Source organism: Ceratotherium simum, chromosome 8 (genome assembly GCF_057802395.1).
Source record: "Ceratotherium simum simum isolate JZ-2026a chromosome 8, ASM5780239v1, whole genome shotgun sequence".
Classification (NCBI taxonomy): Eukaryota; Metazoa; Chordata; class Mammalia; order Perissodactyla; family Rhinocerotidae; genus Ceratotherium; species Ceratotherium simum.
In genome coordinates, this window is record NC_141907.1 from 3,073,830 (window position 1) to 3,096,708 (window position 22,879).

General features: G+C 61.3%; 1 protein-coding gene across 1 annotated transcript; it reads left to right on the plus strand.

The window, feature by feature from the left end:
• Positions 1–12,095: 12,095 nt before the first annotated feature.
• On the plus strand, positions 12,096–14,724 carry ADRA2C (adrenoceptor alpha 2C). The gene is given in 2 exon segments (XM_087434681.1): positions 12,096–13,688; positions 13,690–14,724. Coding segments are annotated over 2 exon segments (1,395 nt in total). The 5' UTR covers positions 12,096–12,776; the 3' UTR covers positions 14,173–14,724.
• The last annotated feature ends 8,155 nt before the right edge of the window (positions 14,725–22,879 follow it).

The window sequence follows — 22,879 nt, forward strand, 5'->3', positions numbered from 1 at the left end:
GGCCCCAGCCCATCTGGGCTCAGGGCAGCTCCCCTGGACAGCGGATGGAGGGTGGGGGTGAGGAGGGCCAGGCCGCCCCTGGGGATGAGGATGATGCCCAGTCTACGGCTTGGGACCCAGTAATTCTCCTCGTCCCCCAAAGACTTGAAGCTCTGGGTCTGTTGGCTGGGAGTGGGGGTGGGGTGCGGGAGGATGGGGGGGCCTTGGAATGTCGCCCCCTCCTGGACTCCGTCTCACCTTGCAACCACACCAAGTGAAGGGGTCGCTGTCCCCACGCCCGGATTCCCCTGCAGGAGCCCGGCCCTCCTCTCCTCCCAGAGCAGAGGGCAGGGCCGCAGGGGCTTCCTGTTACTGCGGCGACTCTGAAGGGGGGACGTGCGCCTTCTGGGTCATGACAAGGAGGTATGTGCTTCCTCGCGGGACTCGTGTGGTGTTTGTCTGCTGTAATTGAAACAATCTCTGGAATGAGGCACCTAATGATTCCTCTTTCCTAGAAACCGAATGATAACACGTCCTGCCGATACAAACCTGTGTGGAAGTCAGACTCGTTTCCCAGGGTGATTCCCATGAACACTGCAGTGAGATGTGCGGTGTTAAAATAGTTTCTCTAAGCAGAACACCAGAGCCCCATGTATCTGCTTCCTCTTTTGTTCTGCTCCCTTTCTGACAGCATCTCTGTACTCCCGAGTTCCTGCAGAACAATAGCTGCTAATGCGGGCTCGCCTGAGGAAGATCCCACCTCATTAGAATTTTTAGAGCTGGGAGGGCCTTGAGAAACTCAGAGCCAAGCTACTCATTCAGAGGGGTAAACCGTGGCCAGGACGTGGCAAGGCGCCAAAGGTTACAGAGCATTCGATTAAGGTAAGACCTAGGAGGGACCCCCACCTGACCCTGACCTAACCCCACCCCCACCCTGACAACCACCTGACCCTAATCCTAACATAAATTTACACTGAACCTAATCTTGATCTAAACCACATCTCAAATACTGGCTCTCGCTGCAAAATTAACCATAACCCACTCCCACACAAATTCTGTTTATAAACTTAACCCCAACCCCAAATCCCAACTAAGCTCCAGTCTAATCTCTAACTCCATACCAACCCTTGACCCTAACTAAACGCCAACCCCAACCCTAATCCCAACCGCAATCCCAACCCCTCCCAACCACCCTCAAGCCTGGGCAAAGCACACCACACTTGAGGAGCCAGGCACCGGCTGCTCTCGCGTCCTTCATTCTCAAGCTCCGTATTGTCCACCGTATATCCCCAGGGCCCAGACAGTGCTGCCACGGAGCGGGCCCTTCACAGACATCCCCCGGATTCCCTGAGTGAACAAGCCTGCACACCCATGGCCGTCCGTGTGCACACTGGCTCACAGCACTCAGGTAGGGAGGCCTTGTCTGGTCCCAGGCAAATTTGATTCTCCCCATTTGCTTGATGAGGAAACTGAAGGTCTGAGAGGACCCGGCAGCACCACAGCTAGGCTGTGGCAGGGCAGCAGGGCCCCCCTTCTGCACGCTGCCCAACGCCAGTCGTGCTCCGGGCCAGGTTCTGTGGGGGGGCTACAGGCCCAGACTGTGGTGGCGTGTGACTAGACTCGTCTGTCTGGCCTGTCTTGCTGTCCCAGGGACCCCCAGACGTACGGGTCTGACAGCTTTGCATCCACTTTGTGCAGCTGGGCTCAGGGCACGCTGAAGCCGGACCCCCTGACCAGCCCATCGAGCTGGGCGCGGGTGCTCCAGGCAGCCTCCAGCCCAGGGGCACAGACAAGCCCTGGACACTGCTATTTCCCCGGAGCTGCCACAACAAAGTTCCACACGCTGGGCAGCTTAAATAGGAATTTATTCTCGCCCAGCTCTGCAGGATGAACGTCTGAAGGCAAGGTGTCGGCAAGCTGCCTCCCGCTGAGGCTCTGGGGGGATCCTTCCTGCCTCTTCCAGTTCTGGTGGCTCCAGGCGTCCCTGGGCTGTGGTCACATCTCCTCCATCTCCGCCTGTCTTCACGTGGCCTTCTGCCTCTTCTCCGTGTGTCTCTTCTTAGAAGGATACCACCCACTCTGGGTGACCTCACTGAACTTGATTACATCCACCAAGACCCTATTTCCAAACAAGGTCACCCTCACGCGTTCTGGACATGGACATATCTTTTTTGGGGGGACACAATTCAACCCATAACAACCACACAGCTTTCTTTCTTTTTAAATTAGGTCCATCAGTAACCAATTAGGATATTTCACATGAAAATCCAGATCTCTGTCCTCTTCCATCATGAGAACTGGCAGGGTGGAGCCCAGAGGTAGCTGGGCTACCTCCTGAGGGGGCATGCTCCATGGGCTCACCCCAGCGCAGCCTGGGTCCCCTGGACACTGGGGTTTGGACACTTGTTATGGCCCAGTGGGTCTCAACAAGGACTGATTATGCTCCCAGGGGACATCTGGCAATGTCCAAGGACATTTTTGGTTGTTACAACTGGGGGGTGCTCCTGGCATTAGTGGGAAGAAGCCAGGGATGCTGCTAAACCTCCTGCACTTCACAGGATGGCACCCACAGCAAAGAGGTACCCAGCTCCAAATGTCAATAGTTCCCAGGTCTGGAAACCCTCAATACATCTGAGGCATATGGCTGCCCTGTTAAAGACTACATTTCCCAGTATTCCTTGCAGTGGGTATGGCCATGTGACCACATTCTGACCAATAGGATGTCAGCATAAAGGCTGTGTGAAGATGCCCTGTGATTGGAGGACCGTGTCCTCCCACCCCCCCTTTGTGACCATGGGCGTGATGACAAGGGCTAGAGCTGGACCAGCCAACTGAGACCTCCAGGTGGGAGCTCCCTGCTGGGGACAGCCAAGGAATGGTCACAGGTGCCAGGATCCTCAACCCTGTCAGGCCGCCACGCCCACTGGGTCCAGACCAGTGGGAGAGAAATCAACTGTCTGTCCAAGCCCCCCTGTTTCGGGGTCACCTTGTTACAGCAGCATCGCCTGTACCCTGACTTACCCACAGTCCTAAAGGCCAGCCCCGTTCCCTCCCATGATGCATTTCTGATTGAAATCAGAGCCCTTCTGGGAAGGGAAGACTGAAGAAGAAAACATCACAGATCTGGCTGCTTTGGAGCCCACGAGGTCCGGGTTCCAACACAAACATTCCAGTGCTCTGGACTGTGGCGAGGACTGCGGGTCTGCCTCCCTGCCTCCCAGAAATACTTGGGGGTGAGGATCCACATAAGAAGCTGGAGACGCTTCACAGGGTCAGGGCGAAGGTGAACATTCTTAGCTTATTTCCCCTAAACATGGCAAGGGCTCGTGTGCATTTTCCTCTCTGAAAAAACCCAAGCCAAACACAACGGAAAATATCTGAACCCCCCTGCCTCTGAAGCACTCGTCTGCTACGGTCAGATTCAGAAATTGTGGCTGTGAAATTGCTTTCATTTAATTAACCGTTCCCGCCAGGCATGTTCCCCAGACCCTATGTGGGGGCAACGCGACCGAGGCGTCAGGCCTCGGGATGAGATGACAGCCTCTCAGTGAACACATGGATGCCGCACCCCTTATCTGCAGGCATGTGGGCCCCGCCCCCCTCCCTGCGGCTCAGCCTGCGCTTTCCCCTCGAGTGTGAGAGCAGGCAGCGTCCCGGGGTCCCTAACCTTGTTACAGTTAGGACGGGATCTGCCTCTCCCTCCCCTGCCAAGCCCTGCACATAGCCCGTGCTCAGCGAATGAGAGGCAGCGAGGCAGAGCGGAGAGAACGTGGCGTGGGGAGAGGTCAGGCTGGGGCACTCCCTGGGCCTTGACTGTCTTAATGTAAAGCAGGAATAAAAAACGCCTTCCTCATGGAGGGGCTCTAAGGAAGTCAGCTTCATTCGTTCATTCACCAGGCTGGGCGCTGGGATGAAGGGCTCTTTAGCACTGGGGGCCCGGCTGGAATAGGCTACAGGGCAGACAGCAGCCCCCAGCAGTGGGACAACAGGGGTTAACTGGGAGTTCTCAGGGAGACCACTTTGGGGAGAGAAGCCCCCAGCTTCAAGTCAGGGTCCCAGGAGTGGTCTCTGTTGGGGTGGGTGGTCACCATGAGGCGTCCACTGTGGGCAGTGAGGCTGGATGGGTAGGGAGCTGAGCCTGAGTCTCACCCCCCGGAACGCTCCTTGGGAACCTGGGCAGCCACGTCTGCACCGGAAAGCCTCCCTTCTCTCATCTCTCTGCAAAGGGGGGATGTTAATATCACCCAACTCTCGGGGTCCCGAGAGAGTGAAATAAAACTAGAGGCTTTCAAAACCCGCTGAACATCCTGACAACTCCCTGGAGATGTCCAGAGGAGAGAGCCCTGGATGGGGGGCACTGGGGGCCTGGGGGCCTGGCCCCTGCAGGAGGCAGGCAGGTCCACACAGGCAGTGTGCCAACACCAGGGTCATTCCGCTCCAGGGGCCGGGAGCAGCCTGGCTGAGGTGGGGAGGGGGCAGTGGGGGAAGCTGCCCAGAAGCAACTTGCTTGGCAGAGGAAGTCTCCCCTCCACCATGAAGGCCAGGCGCAGAAGCCCCCTCTCCAGGAAGCCCCTCTGACCGCCCCCAGCCAGCTCGGGCCCCTCTTGTGGCTGTGCATGTCTCTCTAGGAAGGCATGAGACTGATTCTGTGTCCCCAAGGCCAGCAGAGGGGCACCAGAACCTTGTGCTCAACGTGGAAAACGATCAGAGCTATCCTAGGTGAAGTGGGCTGCTCAGAAAGAGGGAGCTCCCTGTCGCCCAGGGTGTGCAAGCAGAGGCTGGGGCCTGGCCCGATGGCACTTTGCAAAGTGGACTCAATCAGCTGGGATACAAGATAACAGTGGTCATGACGACGACAATGTCAACGGTGACTCACCCAGAGCTTGCTGAGCACCAGCAGTGTAAGCTCTCAGTTCTCTTTTATTAGAATTTTTTAATCTGCCAAGGTAAGTCAAGCTCTCGGAGCAAGTTAAACAATACGGAGATATATAAAGAAAAACCTACCATCAGCCCTCCTCCAAGGCCCCCCTCCCACAGCCAGGCACCCAGGGCTGCCAGGAGACAGTGGGATCCTCCTAGGCACCAACACACATAATCCCAGCTCTCCTGCAGGTGCGATGAGGTCCCCGCGGCTCAGAGGCTGCAGGCCGAGCAGGGTGAAGGTGTGTCTCCAAGCTCTCCTTGGAGTCCAGCAGCCCGGCTCAGCTCGGCTCTCTTCTCCTGGTGGCACCTGCCAGCCTGCAGGAGACACATATCCAGGAAGACCACTGAGTCTTGCTCCCCAGGTCACAGGAGGGAAACTGAGGCTCAGAGAGGGCAGGTGACGTCCATCACACGATGACTCGGTGGCTGAGAGAGGACTGTGTGGATGGCAATCCCTCGTGTCTACAATCAGACCATTCAGGAAGTTCTGTCATATCTACTGCATTCATTCATTCGTTCATTCATCCATCCCCCAGACACCCATGAGCTCTGTGTTCCTTTCCTCTCACTGCTATAACAAATGATCACAAACCCCTAATAGCTTATAAGAGCACAAATTGATTATCTTACAGGCCTGGAGGCCAGAAGTTTAAAATGGGTTGGCAGGGCTGGTTCCTTCTGGAGGCTCCAGGGAGAATCCGTGTCCTCGTCTTTCCAGCTTCCAGGAGCGCCTGGCCTGGAGGCCCTTCCCCGCCTCACCCCTCCCTCTGCTCCCGTTGTCACATCTCTTCTCCTCCTTTTACTTAGGACCTTGCGATTACATTTAGGGTCTGTTCAGATAATCCAGGATAATCTCCCGTCTCAAGATCTTTAACTTAATCCCATCAGCAAAGTCCCTTTTGCCACGTAAGGTCACACAGTCAGAGGTTCTGGAGATTAGGACACAGACATCTTTGTGTGTGATTCTAAAAAGGAGGCAGAATATGCCTGTGGACGGCAAATCGACCAGCATGCATTCAGTTGCAGGTTACGGAACCTTCCTTCCATAAGGCCTTAAACAATAAGGCCATTTAGCGTCTCCCTCGGCAGGAAATCTGGCCAAAGGGTGGCTCCAGGTGAGATGGTGTGGAGGTTGAAGAGCAACAGCGTTAAGGACACAGGCTCTTTCCTCCTGTGGCTGTCATCCTCATTGTCAGCTCTTCCTGGTCCCAAGAGAGCTACTGCAGCTCCGGCCATCATGTCCTCACACATGCATGACCTAACAGGTAGCAAGGCAGTGGGTCTTCTTGCACATTTCTCCCTTGTCACCAGGGAGATCTTGTTGGCTGGGAACAGGTCACATGGCCGCTCTCCTCCAGCCACGGGGAAGTGAAATGGATCCATCATGAGATACTTAGTGGTGTCATCATTTTCCCCCTGGGGCTAGGAAGGGGTTCCCCCTTCCTGGGCACATCACTGCTCCTCCACCAGAACAAGCCAGGTATGTGGGTGTATTAGTTCTCAAGGCTGAGTAACAAATTACCACAAATTCACCAGCTTAAAATAGCACACGTTTATTATCTCAGAGTCTCTGTGGGCCAGGAGTCCAGGAACAGGTTAGCTGGGTCCTCTGCTCGGGGTCTGGAGGCTGAATTAAGGTGTCGGCTGAGGCTGTGCTCTCCTCGGAGGCCCGGGGCCCCTCCAAGCCCACGCAGTTGTCCGTGGAATTCGGTTCCTGGAGGTGGTGCGGCTGAGGTCTCCGTTTCCTTGCTGGCTGCTTGCTGGGGCCGCCCTCGGTGCCTCGAGGCCATCCTCAGGTCCCCGCCCTGGGCCCGCATGATGTTCCTTCATCTCTAAGGCCAGCAGGAAGGCATCTCTGACACCTCACCACCTTTTAAAGGGCGCACTGATCAGGTTGGGCCTACCCAGGATAATCTCCTTGATTAACTCAAAGTCAACTGATTAGGGCCCTAACCATCACATTCACACTCAAGAGGAAGGAATTAATCAAGGGCTGGGGTCACTGCGGGTCATCTGAGAGTCCTCCCGCCTCAGGGAGCAAGGAGGAAGTGGGTGCTGGCTGCTGGTACCCAAGTGACTGGCCAGAACACACCCTCCCCAGCCTGCCCCTCCCACAGGCCCTGTCTCCTCATCCTCCCATCTGAGCTTAGCCCTTGCTTCTTCCAGAAAGTCCTCCCTGAGCCCCCAGGCAGGTCAGAAGACCCCTCAGGCGTCACCACGTGCTTCCTCCATCTCCTGCATGTCCCGTGGGTCACTGCTGCACAGACATCATTCTGGAGAGCCTGCATATCGGCCACAGGGGGAGGGACTCCGTTATGGCCATTTACAGGCCAAGGAGGCTCGGAAAGGGAAGGCGGCTTCCCGAGGTCGTGTGGGGACACCTGGTCAGCCCGACCCCCACATCCGGGGTGGAGGCCAGGTCTAGGAGGGCCCTGAATGCCAGGCTCAGACCTCTGGGCAGCAGCAGAGCCCTGAAGGGAGGACCCAGCCAAGTGTGGGGCTGCTGGCAGGGGGGCCACTGGAGGCAGGTGAGCCACCAGAAGGCTGTGCGGCAGCCCAGACAGGGGAGGTGGGTTCGAGCTTGAACCTCAGGGGCCCTGGGCTGAGCGAGGCGCACGGCTGGTGCTCGCTCGATAAGACGCGCTGACCCACTGCTCTAATCTATCATCGCAAATCAAAGACGGTCCCCGGAGCAGTTCCCGCTCCACAGGGACTTCCGCCAGCTCAGTAAGGACTCAGCTGAGCCAAATCCATCAATGTAATCAATATCGCAACAGATTCGGTCTGCGGGTTAGTGCACCAGAGCACGGCCCCAGGCCAGTGGATCTGGCCGCCTTCTGACAAGACAAAGCGGGTCTGGGATTCTGCAGGGAGGGGCAGGGAGAGAAGCAAGCTGCGTTTTTCCCTGCCTCATCTTTAAAAATGAAATTTCAAATAAACATGGGGAAAAAACCCACAGCTCAGCTCGAAGGAGAAAACAAGTCCTCCTGGTCTGCAGACTGGACAGCCAGGCCACTTCCCTCTGTGCCCGCACCAGTTGGCGAGGTGGACGGCGCCCACCCCTCCCCTCCCCTGCAGGCACCAGCCAGGGGCGAATACGGCAGACCAGACACAACACCCACCTCCAGGAGCTCGGAGCCACGTGAAGGCAGAGCTAGCGTGGACCTTAGAACCATCCAGTCCAATACCCCATCTTACAGATGGGGAAACTGAGGCCCAGGGAGGCAGGAGGCTCTAGAGCAGCCAGTCGGCAAGTAAGGGAATGAGAGGGGGGCTGAGTCCACATGCAACAGCTCCGACCCCACAGACCGAGGCAGAGAGGGCCTGCTGGGCGGGGGACACGGCGGTCCAGCATAGGCAACTGCCATGTGAGGCATCTCTGTGCTCTGCCAGGCACCACCTGCACCCAGCACACCACGGGCATCCAGTGACGCTGAGGAGGATGGAAGACCCCGAGCCCTTTGCAGCGTTCCTGACCTCACCCTTTGTCCCCCCCATTCCTCTACCACGCTTCGATGAGCCCCTACCATGTGCCGTGAGCCAGGCTCCGCCCCGGACAATGGGACAGGGATGTGGCCTGCTCTCAAGAGCCCACAGCCAAGAGAGACATGGTCACTGATGATGGCCCGCCCCTGAGGGGCACACAGGAGGCCAGCAAAGGGGCCTCAGCCTGGGAGATCAGGGGGGCCCCTGAGGGAGGAATCTCATGCAACACATTCTGAAGGAAAAGGAGAGCCCAGAGATAGACGAGGCCCAGGGCTGCCGGCCTGGAGAACAGCATGTGTCAGGGCCCGGAGTCCACTGCTGGCAGTGACAAACGGGCTCCCAGCCTGGAGCGAGCCAGCTGAAGAACCATCTGAACAAGCTGGGTGGAGGTGAGCAGGCCGAGGAGGTGAGGCAGAACCCAGCCTGAAACCTGGTGCGAGCTGCCCGCAACGGGGTGACAAAAATACATCCTCCCTGCAGCCCAGGGGGTGAGCGAGGCCCCAGGCACCTGCGCCAGTGTGGATGCATGTGTGCATGCACATGTGTGGGTGAGCACGTGTTCGTGTACATGTGATACATGTGAATGCACGTGTGTGGGTGCATGAGTGACTTGCAGCAATGTGTGTGCACATGTACACACATGTGTATGGATACATGTACATGCACAAGTGAGGTGTGCATGCACGGATTTGTGCACGTGTGCATACTGCACGTGTACATGATTGCATGTGTGTGGACATGTGTGCACACAGTATATGTGTGGGCATGAATACATGATGTGCACATGCAGGTGCACAGTGTGTGGATGCATGTGCATGCACATGTGGGTGTGTGTGCATGCATGCCTGCTGTGGAGGCACACACATATATGTGTGCATTATATAGGCACATGAATACTTGTGTGAATGTACTGTATCACGTACACGGTGTGTGTATGTACATGTGCACACAAGCAGTATGCATGTGGAGGTGTATGTGCACATGTATGTGAGTATGCAAGCACGGGTGTGCATGGATATGTGTGCACACGGGTGTGTATGCATGTGCACACAGGTATGTGTGAGTGGGTGTGCATGCATACCTGTATGTGCAGGGACACAGTTCCAGGAGACAAGCTCCCCTCCACCTAAGGCCACTCGTGGAGCACAGAGCACTGCATGCCACGGGGTGTACACCCAGCAGGCAGCCGCCCAAATTCCTTCTCACGGCAGCTAGGTGCAGGGCCCAATGTCCCATGGTTGTGTGGCCCTGGCTGGACCAATCCTTCCCTTGTGGGCCACTCGTCACAGATGGGATGAAGGGCAAGGATGCCTTGGCAGCCCCAGGATGCTCTGCTTCTATGTGGTTTTCCTTCTGAGATGTCCCACACCCTGTCCCCAACACCCCCACCTCCCCATCCCCACCAGGGCAGCCTGACTACACAGCACCCTCCTTGTCACCCCTCCTGGTCCTGCCAAGCCCGGGCCTGGCCGTCAACAGCTCATCGGGACAGGCAGCCTTTCGGAGTGCATGCTGTCTTGCTTGTTACAGGATACTCGGGAGCAGTTATCAAGCCTGATGTTCACTGTCTGGGCAAAGAGCCCTCTCCGCCTCCTTTTCAAACAGCTGCAGTCCCCGGCGCCCCATGCACGCAGGCAGGCCTGCATTTGCTGCAGCCCCGAAGCCCAGCAGACGGCTTCTCTACTCCAAGGATTCCTCGAGGGACCCAGCTCTCCTCTGCCCCTTGGCTCCGGGCCCTGGACCCGGAGGAGAGGCGCTTCCTCCTGCCTCCTTCCCGGTTACACCAGGGAGGTGGTCACTGCTGGGTGATGTCTGCAGCCTGAGGTCAAAAGGGGGACCAGGCGTCCCCAGGGACCTGAGTCACTCGGCCAGCCAGGCCCAAACACATCTCAGAAGTCATCTCCTCCAGAAAGCCTACCTTGACAACCCCCGGGTGGGGGAGGAGCCCCAGGGCACTGGTGGCATTCACTGCACCCATCTCAGTGTGTGGCCGTGTCAGCGCAGACAGCTAACACCCCAGGAGGAAGACTGACACAGAGAAGGGCCCGTGCCAGCCGACGATGGAGGAGGCAAGTGTGGGGGGTCTTCCCTGCAGAATGCACCCCGGGTGCCCTGGATCAGTGACACCTTCCAGGCCTCGAGGACCAGGAGGACCTCGAACGAGGATGGTGGCTCTCTACCTTCCCTGGGTCACACCCCTCTCACATGCAGTCATAGCTTTGCTCCCCACAAGTCTATAAATGCCCAGGATGGGCATAGGCGGTTCAGCCCTTCCTAGACAGGCTCACCATCTGGAATGTTTGACTTCTGGCCTGGCCCTGGCTTGACCCTCTCCTCCTCCTCCCCCCCTCCCCCACCCCCTCCCTCTCCTCGGTGGAACTGGTTAACAAGGGTGCCAGAGCTCCATGTGGGCACCTCTGCTGAGACAGCAGTGCTCTCCTCTAAGGACCACTGAACCTTTCTGAAGCTTGGAGAAGAGAGAAGCAGCCCCCAAGCCACGCACATTCCTAGGCATCACTTGGATGGGGGGTGCTCGATCCCTCCCTGGGACACTCTCCTAGTACCCAGGGGCAGCACACTCCCTCCCCCTTCCCATCTGAGGATGCAGTGGGGGAGCCGCCTGGCCAGCCTGGGTGTGTTTCCGAACTGCTGGGAGGAAAGGTCCTCTCGCTCGTCCTAGAGAGAAATGCCAGGCCTGGGAACTCCAACCTCCTCCCCTGGTTCTGTCATCCACAGACCTCAGGCTGCCTGGAGGCAGGGACCAGCACCCGACACAGGCCGCGGAGCGACAGTGCACGTCTGCGGAATGAACGCACAGGCGCGTGGGACAGGGGTAAGCGGGCTTACCCCAGCAGCTCACCCCTGAGCCTGCAGGAATGAGGCACCCACGCAAAACCGCGCGTCATCCGGGCAATTCAGTTTTGGGTGTTTGTCAGAGGCAATGGTTTTGAACATCACCCCCCCCCCTTTAAAAGCAGGGCCACGGAGCATAAAAATTAAACTTCAATAATGCCAACATGGGTGCAGAGCTTGGGAGCCTGCCCAGGGCTTCCACAGGCACCGCCGTCATGATTCATGCTCCGGCAGCGCTTGGAAGCGGGCAGAGGAGGGAACCGAGGACGCCGGTGGGGAGGCGGCTCTGCCTTGGAGCACCCAACAGAGATCGGAGCCGGACCGGCACTCGGGAGCACCGCTGCGCACCCAGCAGCGTCGCGTCCTCCGACAGGCTGCGAGAGGCTGGCTCTCCAATCAGGCCGCGGACCCCAAGCCGACCAGTGCTGCGCGCGAGTGTGCGCGCCCGCGTGTGCGTGTGCCCGGGGGAGGCGAGGAGGCTTCCGTCTTAGAAAGAGCAGGCTTCTGGAACTCACCGCCCAGGCCAGCCGGCACTCAGCCCGGTCCCGCAGGCTGCAGGCGGCCCTGGAGGGGGCGCCCTCACCAAGCGCGCGCGCCCTACGCCACCGCCCCGGACTCCTCCCCGGCGCCGCGCCGGCAGGTTCGCCGAGGCGGCCGCGGGCTCCCGGGCCCGCTTCCCCCGGGCCGGCGGCGCTGGCCTGCCCGCCAGGCCGCCCCCGCCCGCCCGCGCCCGCCCCGCGCGCCCGCCCCGCTGCGCAACTCTACCCAAGTTGGAGCCAAGCCCGGGCGGCTGCGCTCGCGCGGAGCGCACGGCGGCGGCGGCGGCGGCGGCGGCGGCGCCGCGGATCGGGCGAGCCAGGCAGGCGGGGCACGCGAGGCGGCGCCCGCACGGCCGAGCGCGGACCGCGGGGGGCGCCCGCGCCGGGAGCAGCAGGAGGAGGAGCAGGAGGAGGACGCGCGGCGGCGCCGGCGCCCTGCCCGGGAAAGTAAAGTTGGAGCGGGAGGCTGCGCGCGGGCGCGGGGGTCCGAAGGAGCGGCAGCCCGCGCCCCAGCGCGCCGAGCCCTAGCCGGCCGGATGGGAGGCGGAGCGCCCGGGCCGCCGCCGCCGCCTGGAGCCTGCGCCCCTGCCGGGCGCCGGGGCCGCGGGGCCGCTCGGGCACGCCCGCTCGGGCGCCGCGTCGCCGTGGGCTCGCGGCCCGGGCGCACCCCGTGAACGGGGCTGAGGGCGGGGCCGCGCGAGGACCCCGGGACCTGCCCCCCTCCCCCCCACCGCCGCGTCGCCGCTGGCTCCGGGCGCCTCCTGCTCTGCACTTACGCGCGCGGCAGCTGCGGGGAGCCCGGCAGCCACGCTCTCCGGCGCGCCGCTCGCCCGCCGAGCCACCACGGCCGAGGGCCGGCTGCGAGGCGCCGCGGTCCCTGGCGGGCGCGCCCAAGGAGCAGGCGGCGATGCGGGCGCCGACCCGGGCTGCGGGGCGCCCGAGCTGCCACGGCTGCGCCCCAGCTCCAGGCGGGACCGCGTAGCTGACGGGAGGACCATGGCGTCCCCGGCGCTGGCGGCGGCGCTGGCGGCAGCGGCGACGGCGGCGGGCCCCAACGCGAGCGGCGCCGGCGAGGGGGGCAGCGGCGGGGCCAACGCCTCGGGGCCGCCCCCCGGCCAGTACTCGGCGGGCGCCGTGGCGGGGCTGGCGGCCCTGGTGGGCTTCCTCATCGTCTTCACCGTGGTGGGCAACGTGCTGGTGGTGATCGCGGTGCTGACCAGTCGAGCCCTGCGTGCGCCGCAGAACCTCTTCCTGGTGTCGCTGGCCTCAGCCGACATCCTGGTGGCCACGCTGGTCATGCCTTTCTCGCTGGCCAACGAGCTTATGGCCTACTGGTACTTCGGGCAGGTGTGGTGCGGCGTGTACTTGGCGCTCGACGTGCTCTTCTGCACCTCGTCCATCGTGCACTTGTGCGCCATCAGCCTGGACCGCTACTGGTCCGTGACCCAGGCCGTCGAGTACAACCTGAAGCGCACGCCGCGCCGCGTCAAGGCCACCATCGTGGCCGTGTGGCTCATCTCGGCCGTCATCTCCTTCCCGCCGCTCGTTTCGCTCTACCGCCAGCCCGACGGCGCCGCCTACCCGCAGTGCGGCCTCAACGACGAGACCTGGTACATCCTGTCCTCCTGCATCGGCTCCTTCTTCGCGCCCTGCCTCATCATGGGCCTGGTCTACGCGCGCATCTACCGCGTGGCCAAGCTGCGCACGCGCACGCTCAGCGAGAAGCGCGCGCCCGCGGGCCCCGACGGCGCGTCCCCGACCACGGAGAACGGGCTGGGCGCGGCGGCGGGCGCGGGCGAGAACGGGCACTGCGCGCCCCCGCGGCCCCCGCGCCCAGACCTGGAGCCCGAGGACAGCAGCGCGTCGGCCGAGAGGCGGCGGCGCCGGGGCGCGCTGCGGCGGGCGGGCGGCGGCGCGCGGGCGGCGAGGGGACGCGGGCGGCGAGGGGGACGCGGGCGGCGCGGAGGAGCCGGCGCCGGGCGCGGCTGAGCCGGGCGCGCTGACCGCCGCGAGGTCCCCGGGCCCCGGCGGGCGCCTGTCGCGCGCCAGCTCGCGGTCCGTCGAGTTCTTCCTGTCGCGCCGCCGCCGGGCGCGCAGCAGTGTGTGCCGCCGCAAGGTGGCCCAGGCGCGCGAGAAGCGCTTCACCTTCGTGCTGGCGGTGGTCATGGGCGTGTTCGTGCTCTGCTGGTTCCCTTTCTTCTTCAGCTACAGCCTGTACGGCATCTGCCGCGAGGCCTGCCAGGTGCCCGGCCCGCTCTTCAAGTTCTTTTTCTGGATCGGCTACTGCAACAGCTCGCTCAACCCGGTCATCTACACCGTCTTCAACCAGGACTTCCGGCGCTCCTTCAAGCACATTCTCTTCCGACGGAGGAGACGGGGCTTCAGGCAGTGACCCGCGCGCCCCGCTCGCGCGGAGACCCTGGACAGCTCCGGGCGGAGGGGCGGGCTGGCGTGCCCCACCCCCACCCCGGAAGAAAGCGGGAGCAGCTTCCTCAGAAACCCAGGGATGGATTGGCTTCCAGGGCGCAGGGGAGGGTGGATGGCAGGGCAGGAGCCTGGGCTGAGGGATCGCAGGGCCTCCAGGGAGGGGGCAGGAGAGAGGGGAGACCCCTCTGCCTTCCCATCTCAGCAAGGGGCTGCTTCTGGGGCTCCAGGCCTGGATCCAGCTCCGGGGGCCCCTGCCAAGGTGTGGCTGTGAGGTCAGGGTCATAGAAAGCAGTGGCGTATGCAACTCCCCACATGGATGAGAAAAGAGACCTCCCAAACACCACCACCCCGGATCCGCATCTGAGCAAGGGCTGACTTCCCCAGGACTAGTGGGGGCGGCTGTCTGGGGGGGAGGAGAGAGCACTGACAATCTTTGGTTACTGAAAGCATTAAATGTTTGCCAAAAATGACAGCCAAAACAGCCAAACTATTTTCTAAATAAACCTTTGTAATCTAAGTGGTGGGTGCCTCAGTCAGTCCTTCAGCGGCCGGGGTGGGGGCACCTTCCAGACCCTCACCCTGCCTCACTTCCTCCCAGGTCCCCAGATTCCAGCCTCCCCTTCTGCATGAGAGAAGGGGTCTTTTTTTAAAGCTAAATGTTTTATGTACCTGCAAAATATAGACTCAAAATTCTTGTGCTGTAACTGAGGCAGAAGAAATCAAGAGCCCCCAAATTTAGATCCTGGAGGACTGTTCCCCCTTTTCCCAATCCCTGCCCCCTCCCCATCCTTGCCTGCCCCGGCCTGGGAGCCGCCTCCGCGGGTGGAGGGAGGCGGGGCTCTCACTATCCACGGTTCTGTCCTCCAGTCACTCTGGGCCAGTCCCCTGCCTCTGAGCACTTGGTGGGCTCCTCTCTTCGGAGGAGATAGGGTGGGGGAGACCTGCTCAGAAGTAGGTCCCACCCACAGGTTGGGCGGGGTTGAGGCCAAGGCACGCCCCCAGACCCTTAATCCAGACCAGAGGCTTTCACCAGATTCTCACTGTTTTTGAACATGACTCTCAAAAGCAGTGGGGGTGGGAAAAGCCTGCAGTGGCTGGGGAGGGGGCTGGAGCCTGCCTGTCCCCCCTCCGCCCTCATTCCAACCCTGCATCTGAGTCCGGGCCCCCCCCCCCCCCCCCGGTCCGCCCAGCCTTGCCCCCTGTCCCAGCTCCCCCTGCAGTGTCCATGCTCGCCCCACACTGAGGCTTGAGGAGGGTGGCCAGGAGAGGGGAGCGTTAAGTATTAGAATGGCCTCCCCAGGCTCTTCCAGCCCCCACGGCAGAGCCTGGAAACCCTAGATAGCTGGGGGCACTGCGAGGGGGAGCAGAGGTCCCTCCCCTGAAACACAGACACGCACACAGACACACACACACAAGAGCTTGGTGGGCTGGAGGGGCTTGTGCTGGGGATCTCTGCTGTCGCCATCCAGTCCTCCTGTCCCTCTCCGGGGGCCCCTTGGCCTTTCCATATGTGCGCTCCCCCTCCCAGCCCCTGCCTGCCAGCCCAGCTCTCTCCTGGATCACCACCCGTCTGTCCTTGTCTGTCCCAGGGAGGGGTCAGCCCTGGGTCCTGCCTTTCATCCCCAAGCCCCTGCCCCACAGATCAGGAGCCAGATAGGCCCCTTCCCTGGTCTGACTTGCCAGGGCTGTCTCGGAGAAGAACCCCACCCACTGCGGCTGCGCAGCCCCATCACCCCAAGTTACCCCAGCTGGGAGGAGCTCTCCCAGACCGTGTCCACACTCTCACGCCTGCTGTGTTCAGGCTCGGGCGGGTGGGGCACTCGAGACCCAGGGATGGTGGGGAGAGGCGTGGTGGCAGTGGCTGGCCAGGGCCGACCAGAGCATGTCTGACCTCCCACCACCGGGCAGGGGCCTAGGCGGGGCGTCCGTGCCGGAGGCCCGGCCCTGCTGCGGGGTTGCTGAGCTTGCTCAGGCGTCGCCTGCCCTCTCTGACCTCAGCACCCCTCCTGTGAAGTGGGGGGCTGCTGGAAGCTCAGGCCCTGCTGGGCCTGACAACCTACGGTACAACCTGCCAGCCAAACGGGGGGCCCAAGAGGGTGACCTTCCATCGGAGGTGGCGTGGCCGACACTGGTGCTGCCTCTGAGCTCAGGGCCTCCTCGGGGCAGTGGGGTGACCCCCAGGGCTCTTGGGGGATGAACTCTGAGTGTGCCGCCGGAGCACGTAGCCCGGCCCACGGCCCAGGGAAGAATGTCGGCACGAACATCCTCTTCCTTTCCCCCTGATCCCACCAACTGCACCCTCCAGGGCTGCCGCTGGGCCTGCCGGCACCCGTGCTCAACACCCCATCCAGCCAACAGATGTTCACCTCGGGTAGTAGCTGCTGCCTGGAGAGCCCCTCTCAGCTGGAGGAACAGACAGAGCCTGGCTTCTCACCCAGCCCTGCCGCAGGGGGACGGCCGTCACCTTGCCCCGAATCTCGCTGTCTTCACTGCTGAAGTGGGGGTGCTGACGTCCCCCGAGGGTCCATGAGCACCCACTGCTCCCGACGTGGTTCAGGAACCATCTTTCCGGGAGATTGCTCTGGTGTACAGAGTAGGGGCTCAGACCTCTGTCCACCCGTCCACTGCTTGTCCAGGAGGTCTGTCCACCGCGGCCCACTCATTCACCCAGTGGCTGTCCTCTCGTACCGGCATCTTCACCTCTACTCCATGGTGCCAGGCTCCCATTGTCACTCCCCGTCTGTGGCTGAGGAAGCTGAGGCCCAGAGTTGACCGTCTGGTCCAGGACACACAAGTGTTGAGGGCAGAGCACCCCGTGAACCCAGAAACGCCCAGCTCTGAGGAGCTCATGCCCCAAGCACCCCAGCTCGGGTGTCCTGAGAACAGAGGTGCTCTTTGAGCCTCCCCGCTGGAGCAGCATCCTACACGGCTGCCTTCCTGCCCAAGGCTTCCCCTTGGGCTCTTGGGAGATTTCAGGCAAAATAAAAAAATCCACAGCAAGATCAAGGCGCTGGTCCTGAGTGGGGCTCAGCTTGAGCGCTGTGCGGCCCAGCCCACCGCAGAGGCAGCTCTTACAAGATGTACCAGACAGACATTTGTTTAAATTAACTCCTGCCTTTTAATTCAATTGCTGAGCTTGTAGAAAAGGGGGGAAAAAGAATAATGCAAATATTCTGTTACAGCTCAGTGTAGAACAAAAAAAATTACTCGGAGCAGCAGCATTGCTAATTCTTGAGAAAGGCAGCTCCGTCTTTGAGTGCGGCCCCCGGCTCTGGGGGCGGGGGCTGGGCTGGGAGGAAACACGGTTCCTCCGCGCTTGCTGGCGAGGAAGCGGTCCCCCTGGCTGTGCTGGCAGCCGGCTGTATTTTTATATCACATCCGTCGGCAGGGCTCAAATATTCCCCTGTAGCCTCGGATCCACACACACGGCGCCTGTAGGCCCGTCTTGAGTCCGGTGTGGGCCTTTGCCGAGCCGAACCCTGGCCTCCTGTCACCGTCAGCACTCCACAGCCCCCCGCACACAAGGGGGAGGCAACAGGCAGCCAGGCTGGAGGCGCCCTGTGTCCTGCAGAGTCCCCTCGGGCTCCGCGGCCCCGTGTGGAGCACCACGGGCACCCGGCCACGCGTCAGCCTGGCATCTCCCCGGGTGGCCCAGGGCAGGGATGGGTGGCCTCCCCTGCTTGCCAAGGGGCATTTGAGGGGCATCACGTGGACGTGGGTGGTGACTCACAGGGACAAGATGGTGGGAGTTCCATAGTAGTAGAAGCCCAGACCCTCGGAGCTGAGGAGTACGGGAGAAGGAGACCCAGGTGAGGGTCTCCTGCCCTGAGGACCCTGTGTCCCTGCTCTGAGTCTGTCACGAGGGGCCAGGAGACCTCAGGTCGTCCCTCCTGCCCCTGCCACTCACACACTCTTGAGTGTCAGCCTCCCATTTGGCCAGCTGGACTGTTGAGAACACCAAATACAGCAGTGGGGGGGGTGGGTGGAGACGGAGGGTGAGGGGTTTGGGTGGTAGAGTGTCCTGTTGGCCTGAGAGGGACCCGGCAGGCATCCTGGGTCCATTCCCTGCTGACCCCGAGCCCGTCTCCCACTGTGTAAACAGGCTACATCCCCTTTCCTGGCTCGGCCCGGGGCCGGGCTGTGAAAGGGCGTGACCTCCGGGTGGGTTCTGTGCTGGGCCTCTGAAGTCTGCCTGGGAAGCAGAGTCAGCTGCCAATCCTGGGCCAAAGAGAGCCCTGGGGAACAAAAATGTGTTTCTTTCCTGCCAGAAGGATTTGCGGCTGCTTCCAGTGAAAGCCTCGGGTACAATGGGATTATTACGGATAAGATAAGGGATCGCCATGCTGGGTGGAGCGGCGCTGGCCCAGAAAGCCCAGTCTAAGGGCGTAGGCCCTCGTGGCTGAGCACAAAATGTGCCCCGAGCTGCCTGGAAGCCGTGGAGAAAAAGGAAACAGGATGGGCACCTGCTCTCTGCTGCCAGGCTGACAGGAAAAGCCGGAGGCGGGCCAGTCAGCTCCTCACCCACCCGGAGGACCACCCTGCCCATGCCAGTTGCCCTCCCACGTGCTCCACGACTTAGGGAGTCTGCCTGTAAGAGGGGGCTTTGGGGACCACAGAGAACCCCAGAGGGGCACTCACACCACAGTCCCTGCTTGGGTGGGGAGATAGCTGAACCCCAGCCCCCGGGTCCAGATCCATCACCAGCTGCACCGGAACGGCCATTTCTTCTTCATTCCACCAACACCCTGAGCCTGCCCCTCCCTGGGCCCGGCCCGGGCGTGGAGCTGGGAGGGCTGTGGAGCCTGACAGTCATGGGGAGGGGCCGCCCAGGGTCTGAGACTGTGGCCACGCCATGCTGCCTGTGGCGTCCACACCCCAGGGCCAGAATGAGGCTTTGGGGCTGCGAAGCCAACCTGGTGCAGCCCCTGCAGATGCTCCTGGCTCCCCGTCGGCCCCCCAAGCCCTCGCTGCTGTTGGCTCGTCCTGGTCCACGCTCCCGTGCCTTTGTCAGTTCACGCTTTGCCCTCAGCCAGGACTACCTTTCTCCTCTTTACCTGAGCACCTCTCCTAGGCTCAGACCAGGCTTGTCTCCAGAAAGCCCCTTGGAGCCTCCAGCCTGGTCTCCCACCACAGGTCCCCAGGGCTGGGCTGGGCAGGGCCCCTCCTCCTGGTGCAGGGAGCCCTGTGCTGGGGGCAGGGAGACTCTGAACTTGGGGACACGAGTCATCCTGGCCAGGTGGCCGGGCAGAGCGGGCCTCCCTCAGGCATACAGGGCTGTCCTTCCTTTCCACGAAGAAACCTCACAAGATCGTCCCTGGACTCCAAACTTGAGAGCCACCCAGGTCATTCCCACCGTGCCAGGACACCGTCCCCCAGGCCATGCAGGGGGCGCTGAAGTGGACACCCCACTGCCCGGCTCACAGGCCAGTGGGGAGAAATCGTGCAGCAGAGGCAGCAGCGCTGGCGGCGGGTCCAAGGCCACGGTTCCCGGGCTGGGGGGCTGGGCTCAGGGCTGCGGGGACCTTCCACTGCAGGTGCAGGCCCGGCTGCCAAAGCTGTGTGTTCAAGTCTCAGTGTGCAGGTTTTCCCCCCATTTAATTAGCTCTTAACTGACTGCAGCATCTGCAAAGAGGGAAGACTCTCCGTGCGGCCTTCGGAAGTGGGGTTAGACTCCCCGCAGAGCTCCGGGGGGAGGACACCCAGGGGGTGGTCCAGCTCGGCAGCTTCCTCCGAGCTCACAGAGGCCCGAGAGGGGAGTTCTTAGGGGTGATAACAACCGGACGGATGGGACTGGGAGCCCAGCAGCCAGTGTTCGTGTGTCCCCTGCATGCCAGCTCTGGCTAGGCGCTCTAGGCGTTTGCTTCTCAGGATTCCGCCAGGGCTGATGGATGGTCCCTTTTACAGATGGGAAAACTGAGCTCCATAGAGGGAGCGACAGAAGAGGCTCCACCTCGAAGCCGGCCACTGGGCTATTCGAGTTACTCCACCCTGAGTCCCCAGCAAGCCCTCCACGTCGATGCTAACTAGCCTCATTTCACGGAGGAGAAAACAGACTCCTCTAGAGTCTACGTGTTCTGTGGACAGAATCAGCCGCCTCCTCGGTGCCCGTCTCTCTTCCTTTCCCATTGTGAACAACCTGAGATTGAACGTTAACCCAACAGGCTCAGACAGGGCCCAGGACTCACTGTCTCACGTCACTTCATTATTGGTGACGTAATCCGCACCCCGAGACCTCAGCGGTTACATAAAGACGACCATGGCCCTGTCCCTCGGCCGCATGAATAAGGGGCCAGCTCTGTGGTGAGTCTGTCGTCTCAGAAACGATTCCGAATAATGCAGCCTCCCCACCCCGTCCCGGGATATAAAATGCCCAAATGCTTGTGGTGAAAAATAACTCAGCTACCCGTTTCCTAGTGTGCTGTCATCCCAAATCGAATTTAAAGCAAAATCAGTCCTCTTTTAATTGGTTCAAATGAAGCTGTTCTTCAGAGTCGGATTGTTGTTCCTTCCGAGGGTTCAGGTAGGAGGCAAACAGTAGAGAGCTTCTCTCGCTGTCCACGGCGCTCGGAATCGACGGGCCCAGCGTCCAGTGCGCCACCAGGTCCTCGCCTCCACGGGTGGGATTTGCAGATCCCAGCCGGCGTGACTTGCAAATGCTGAGTCTCTAGTGTGCCTGGAGAGGGCAGGAGGTGACACTGGGTCAGCTCGGCCCGGGTGCTCAGGGCTGTAGTTTCAGTGTCTGGGCACATGATGCCTCTGTGGGGACCCCTGTGTGACGGTGGGAGGACAGGCGCCCTGGGGACCCCTTTGTCGCCTGGCACAAGGTAGGTTACTCCAAGTTGCTAAGGCAGGGCACGCAGTGTGGTGTCAGGCTTCCCAAGGCCCCAGCTGGGCCTGGAACTGGGCTGAGGCGTGTAATCTGCTTAGCCTCAGTTTCCTTCTCTGGAAAGTGGGCATGAGCAGCAGTTCCCGCCCCTCCCACCTCCCATAGCTTCTGTGGAGAGCCGTGTAGACCCTGGAGGCCCTCGGAACCACTGTAAAAGGCAGGAGGCAGAGAGCCTGTGCTCCGCTGGGCATTTTTCCACGGGCAGGCCTGGTCCCAGCATTAGGCCACAAGCTCTTCTGGAGGACAGCCACTGGGCTCTAGGGGCAGTGGCCATCAGGGGAGGTGAGGGGCTTCTAGAGCCCTGGGGCATAGGGTTGGGGGTGGCAGGTTTGCAGGCCCTCCTCCCCAGTGGTGGGATGGGCCCCTTGGTGGATGGGAGGGGCCCCTGGACAGCTGTGTAAGGCCAGGGGTTCAGGCTCTGTCCCAGGACTGGAGGGGTGTTCAGGCCAGGCCACTGGCCTCCTCTGGGAGGAGGACGACTATGGAGGATTGGAGCTCAAAGCATCCGGACACTGCCTGGACCTATATTACTGATGGGGAAATTGAGGCTTGGAGAGGATCAAATACTTGTCTAAAGCCACTCATCCAATCAGGGGCAGAGTCAAGGCTACGCGATCGTCTTCCTCCCAGTTCCCTTGCTGGCTCCCCAAATAATCAGAAAAGCTACAAAGGGGAGTATAGTGGGAGGTTGAGGGCAGCCTGCCTGACCTCACCCTGTGACCTCTGCATTTGGGGACATGAGGCCACAGCAGGAAGACGAAGGGCTTGTTCCAAGTAGAGCTGCACAGGCTTCAGGCTGGAAGAAACCCATGGGCCCCATCCCAGCTCCCAGCCCCTGGACAGTCTCCCAACCCTGGGGTTGCTCACCCCTCCCTCTTACATACCCCTGGTGATGGAGGGCTCACTACTTCCCTGAGACAATCCCATCCTTATCAGCACTGCCCTGACTTCTGGGAGTTTTCCATTTTATGAAGAGGAATCTGCCTCCCTGAACTTTCAACGCTGGATGTTAGGAAAACTGCCAAGGACGTTTTTGGGGCTAGCAGAAAGTCAGCCAAATTTGCATAAGGTCCTTCCCCTCCATTCTCACTTGCTTTCTTTAAATCTGTGTTTGTGCCCATGTTGTGGCCGCGCTGGTCTGGGGGGTGGGAACGGAGCCCACGGGCCTATCTGCCATAAAGCCGCCAGGGAGCACGCGGCCTGCCGGGAGACCAGGAGGAGTCACGACCCCAGGGAGGAACCGGCCTGGCTGTTGGTGGGTCTCAGACCCCAGGCAGCTGACCAGCAGGAGAGGGCGGTGAGCTGGGTGGCTGGGCGGCCTGAGAAAGCCCTGAGCTGCGGTCAACTGGGCATCAGAGCTGGGGTCACCCGGGTGTCAGAGCGGGGGCCCTGGGTCTCGGTGATGGAGCCAGCAGTAGCCTCCAGGGCGGGGCTGCTCGCTGGCAGCCCCTGCATGCCATAAGGCCGACCTCTTGCCGGGTTCAAGGAAGACACGGGGGAGGAAAGAAGGCTGCAATTGGCCTCCGCCACTAGCCAGCTGGGTGACGTTCCCGCCTTCTTGGAGCCTTGGTGTCCTCTGTAAAACAGGAGCGGTGGCATCGGCCCTGAGCAGAAAGCAGGGCCTGCGACACGGTTGTGCTCTGGGACCAGAGGGGGCTGGTCACAGGAGCCGGGAGGCAGGGCGTGTTGTGTGATTAGTGGGCTTGGCACAAAACGCCCATGTAGGTCCACCTGTCCTCCCCACGGGCCCGCCGCTCACACCCAGGGTCACCAAGCCACCTCCCAA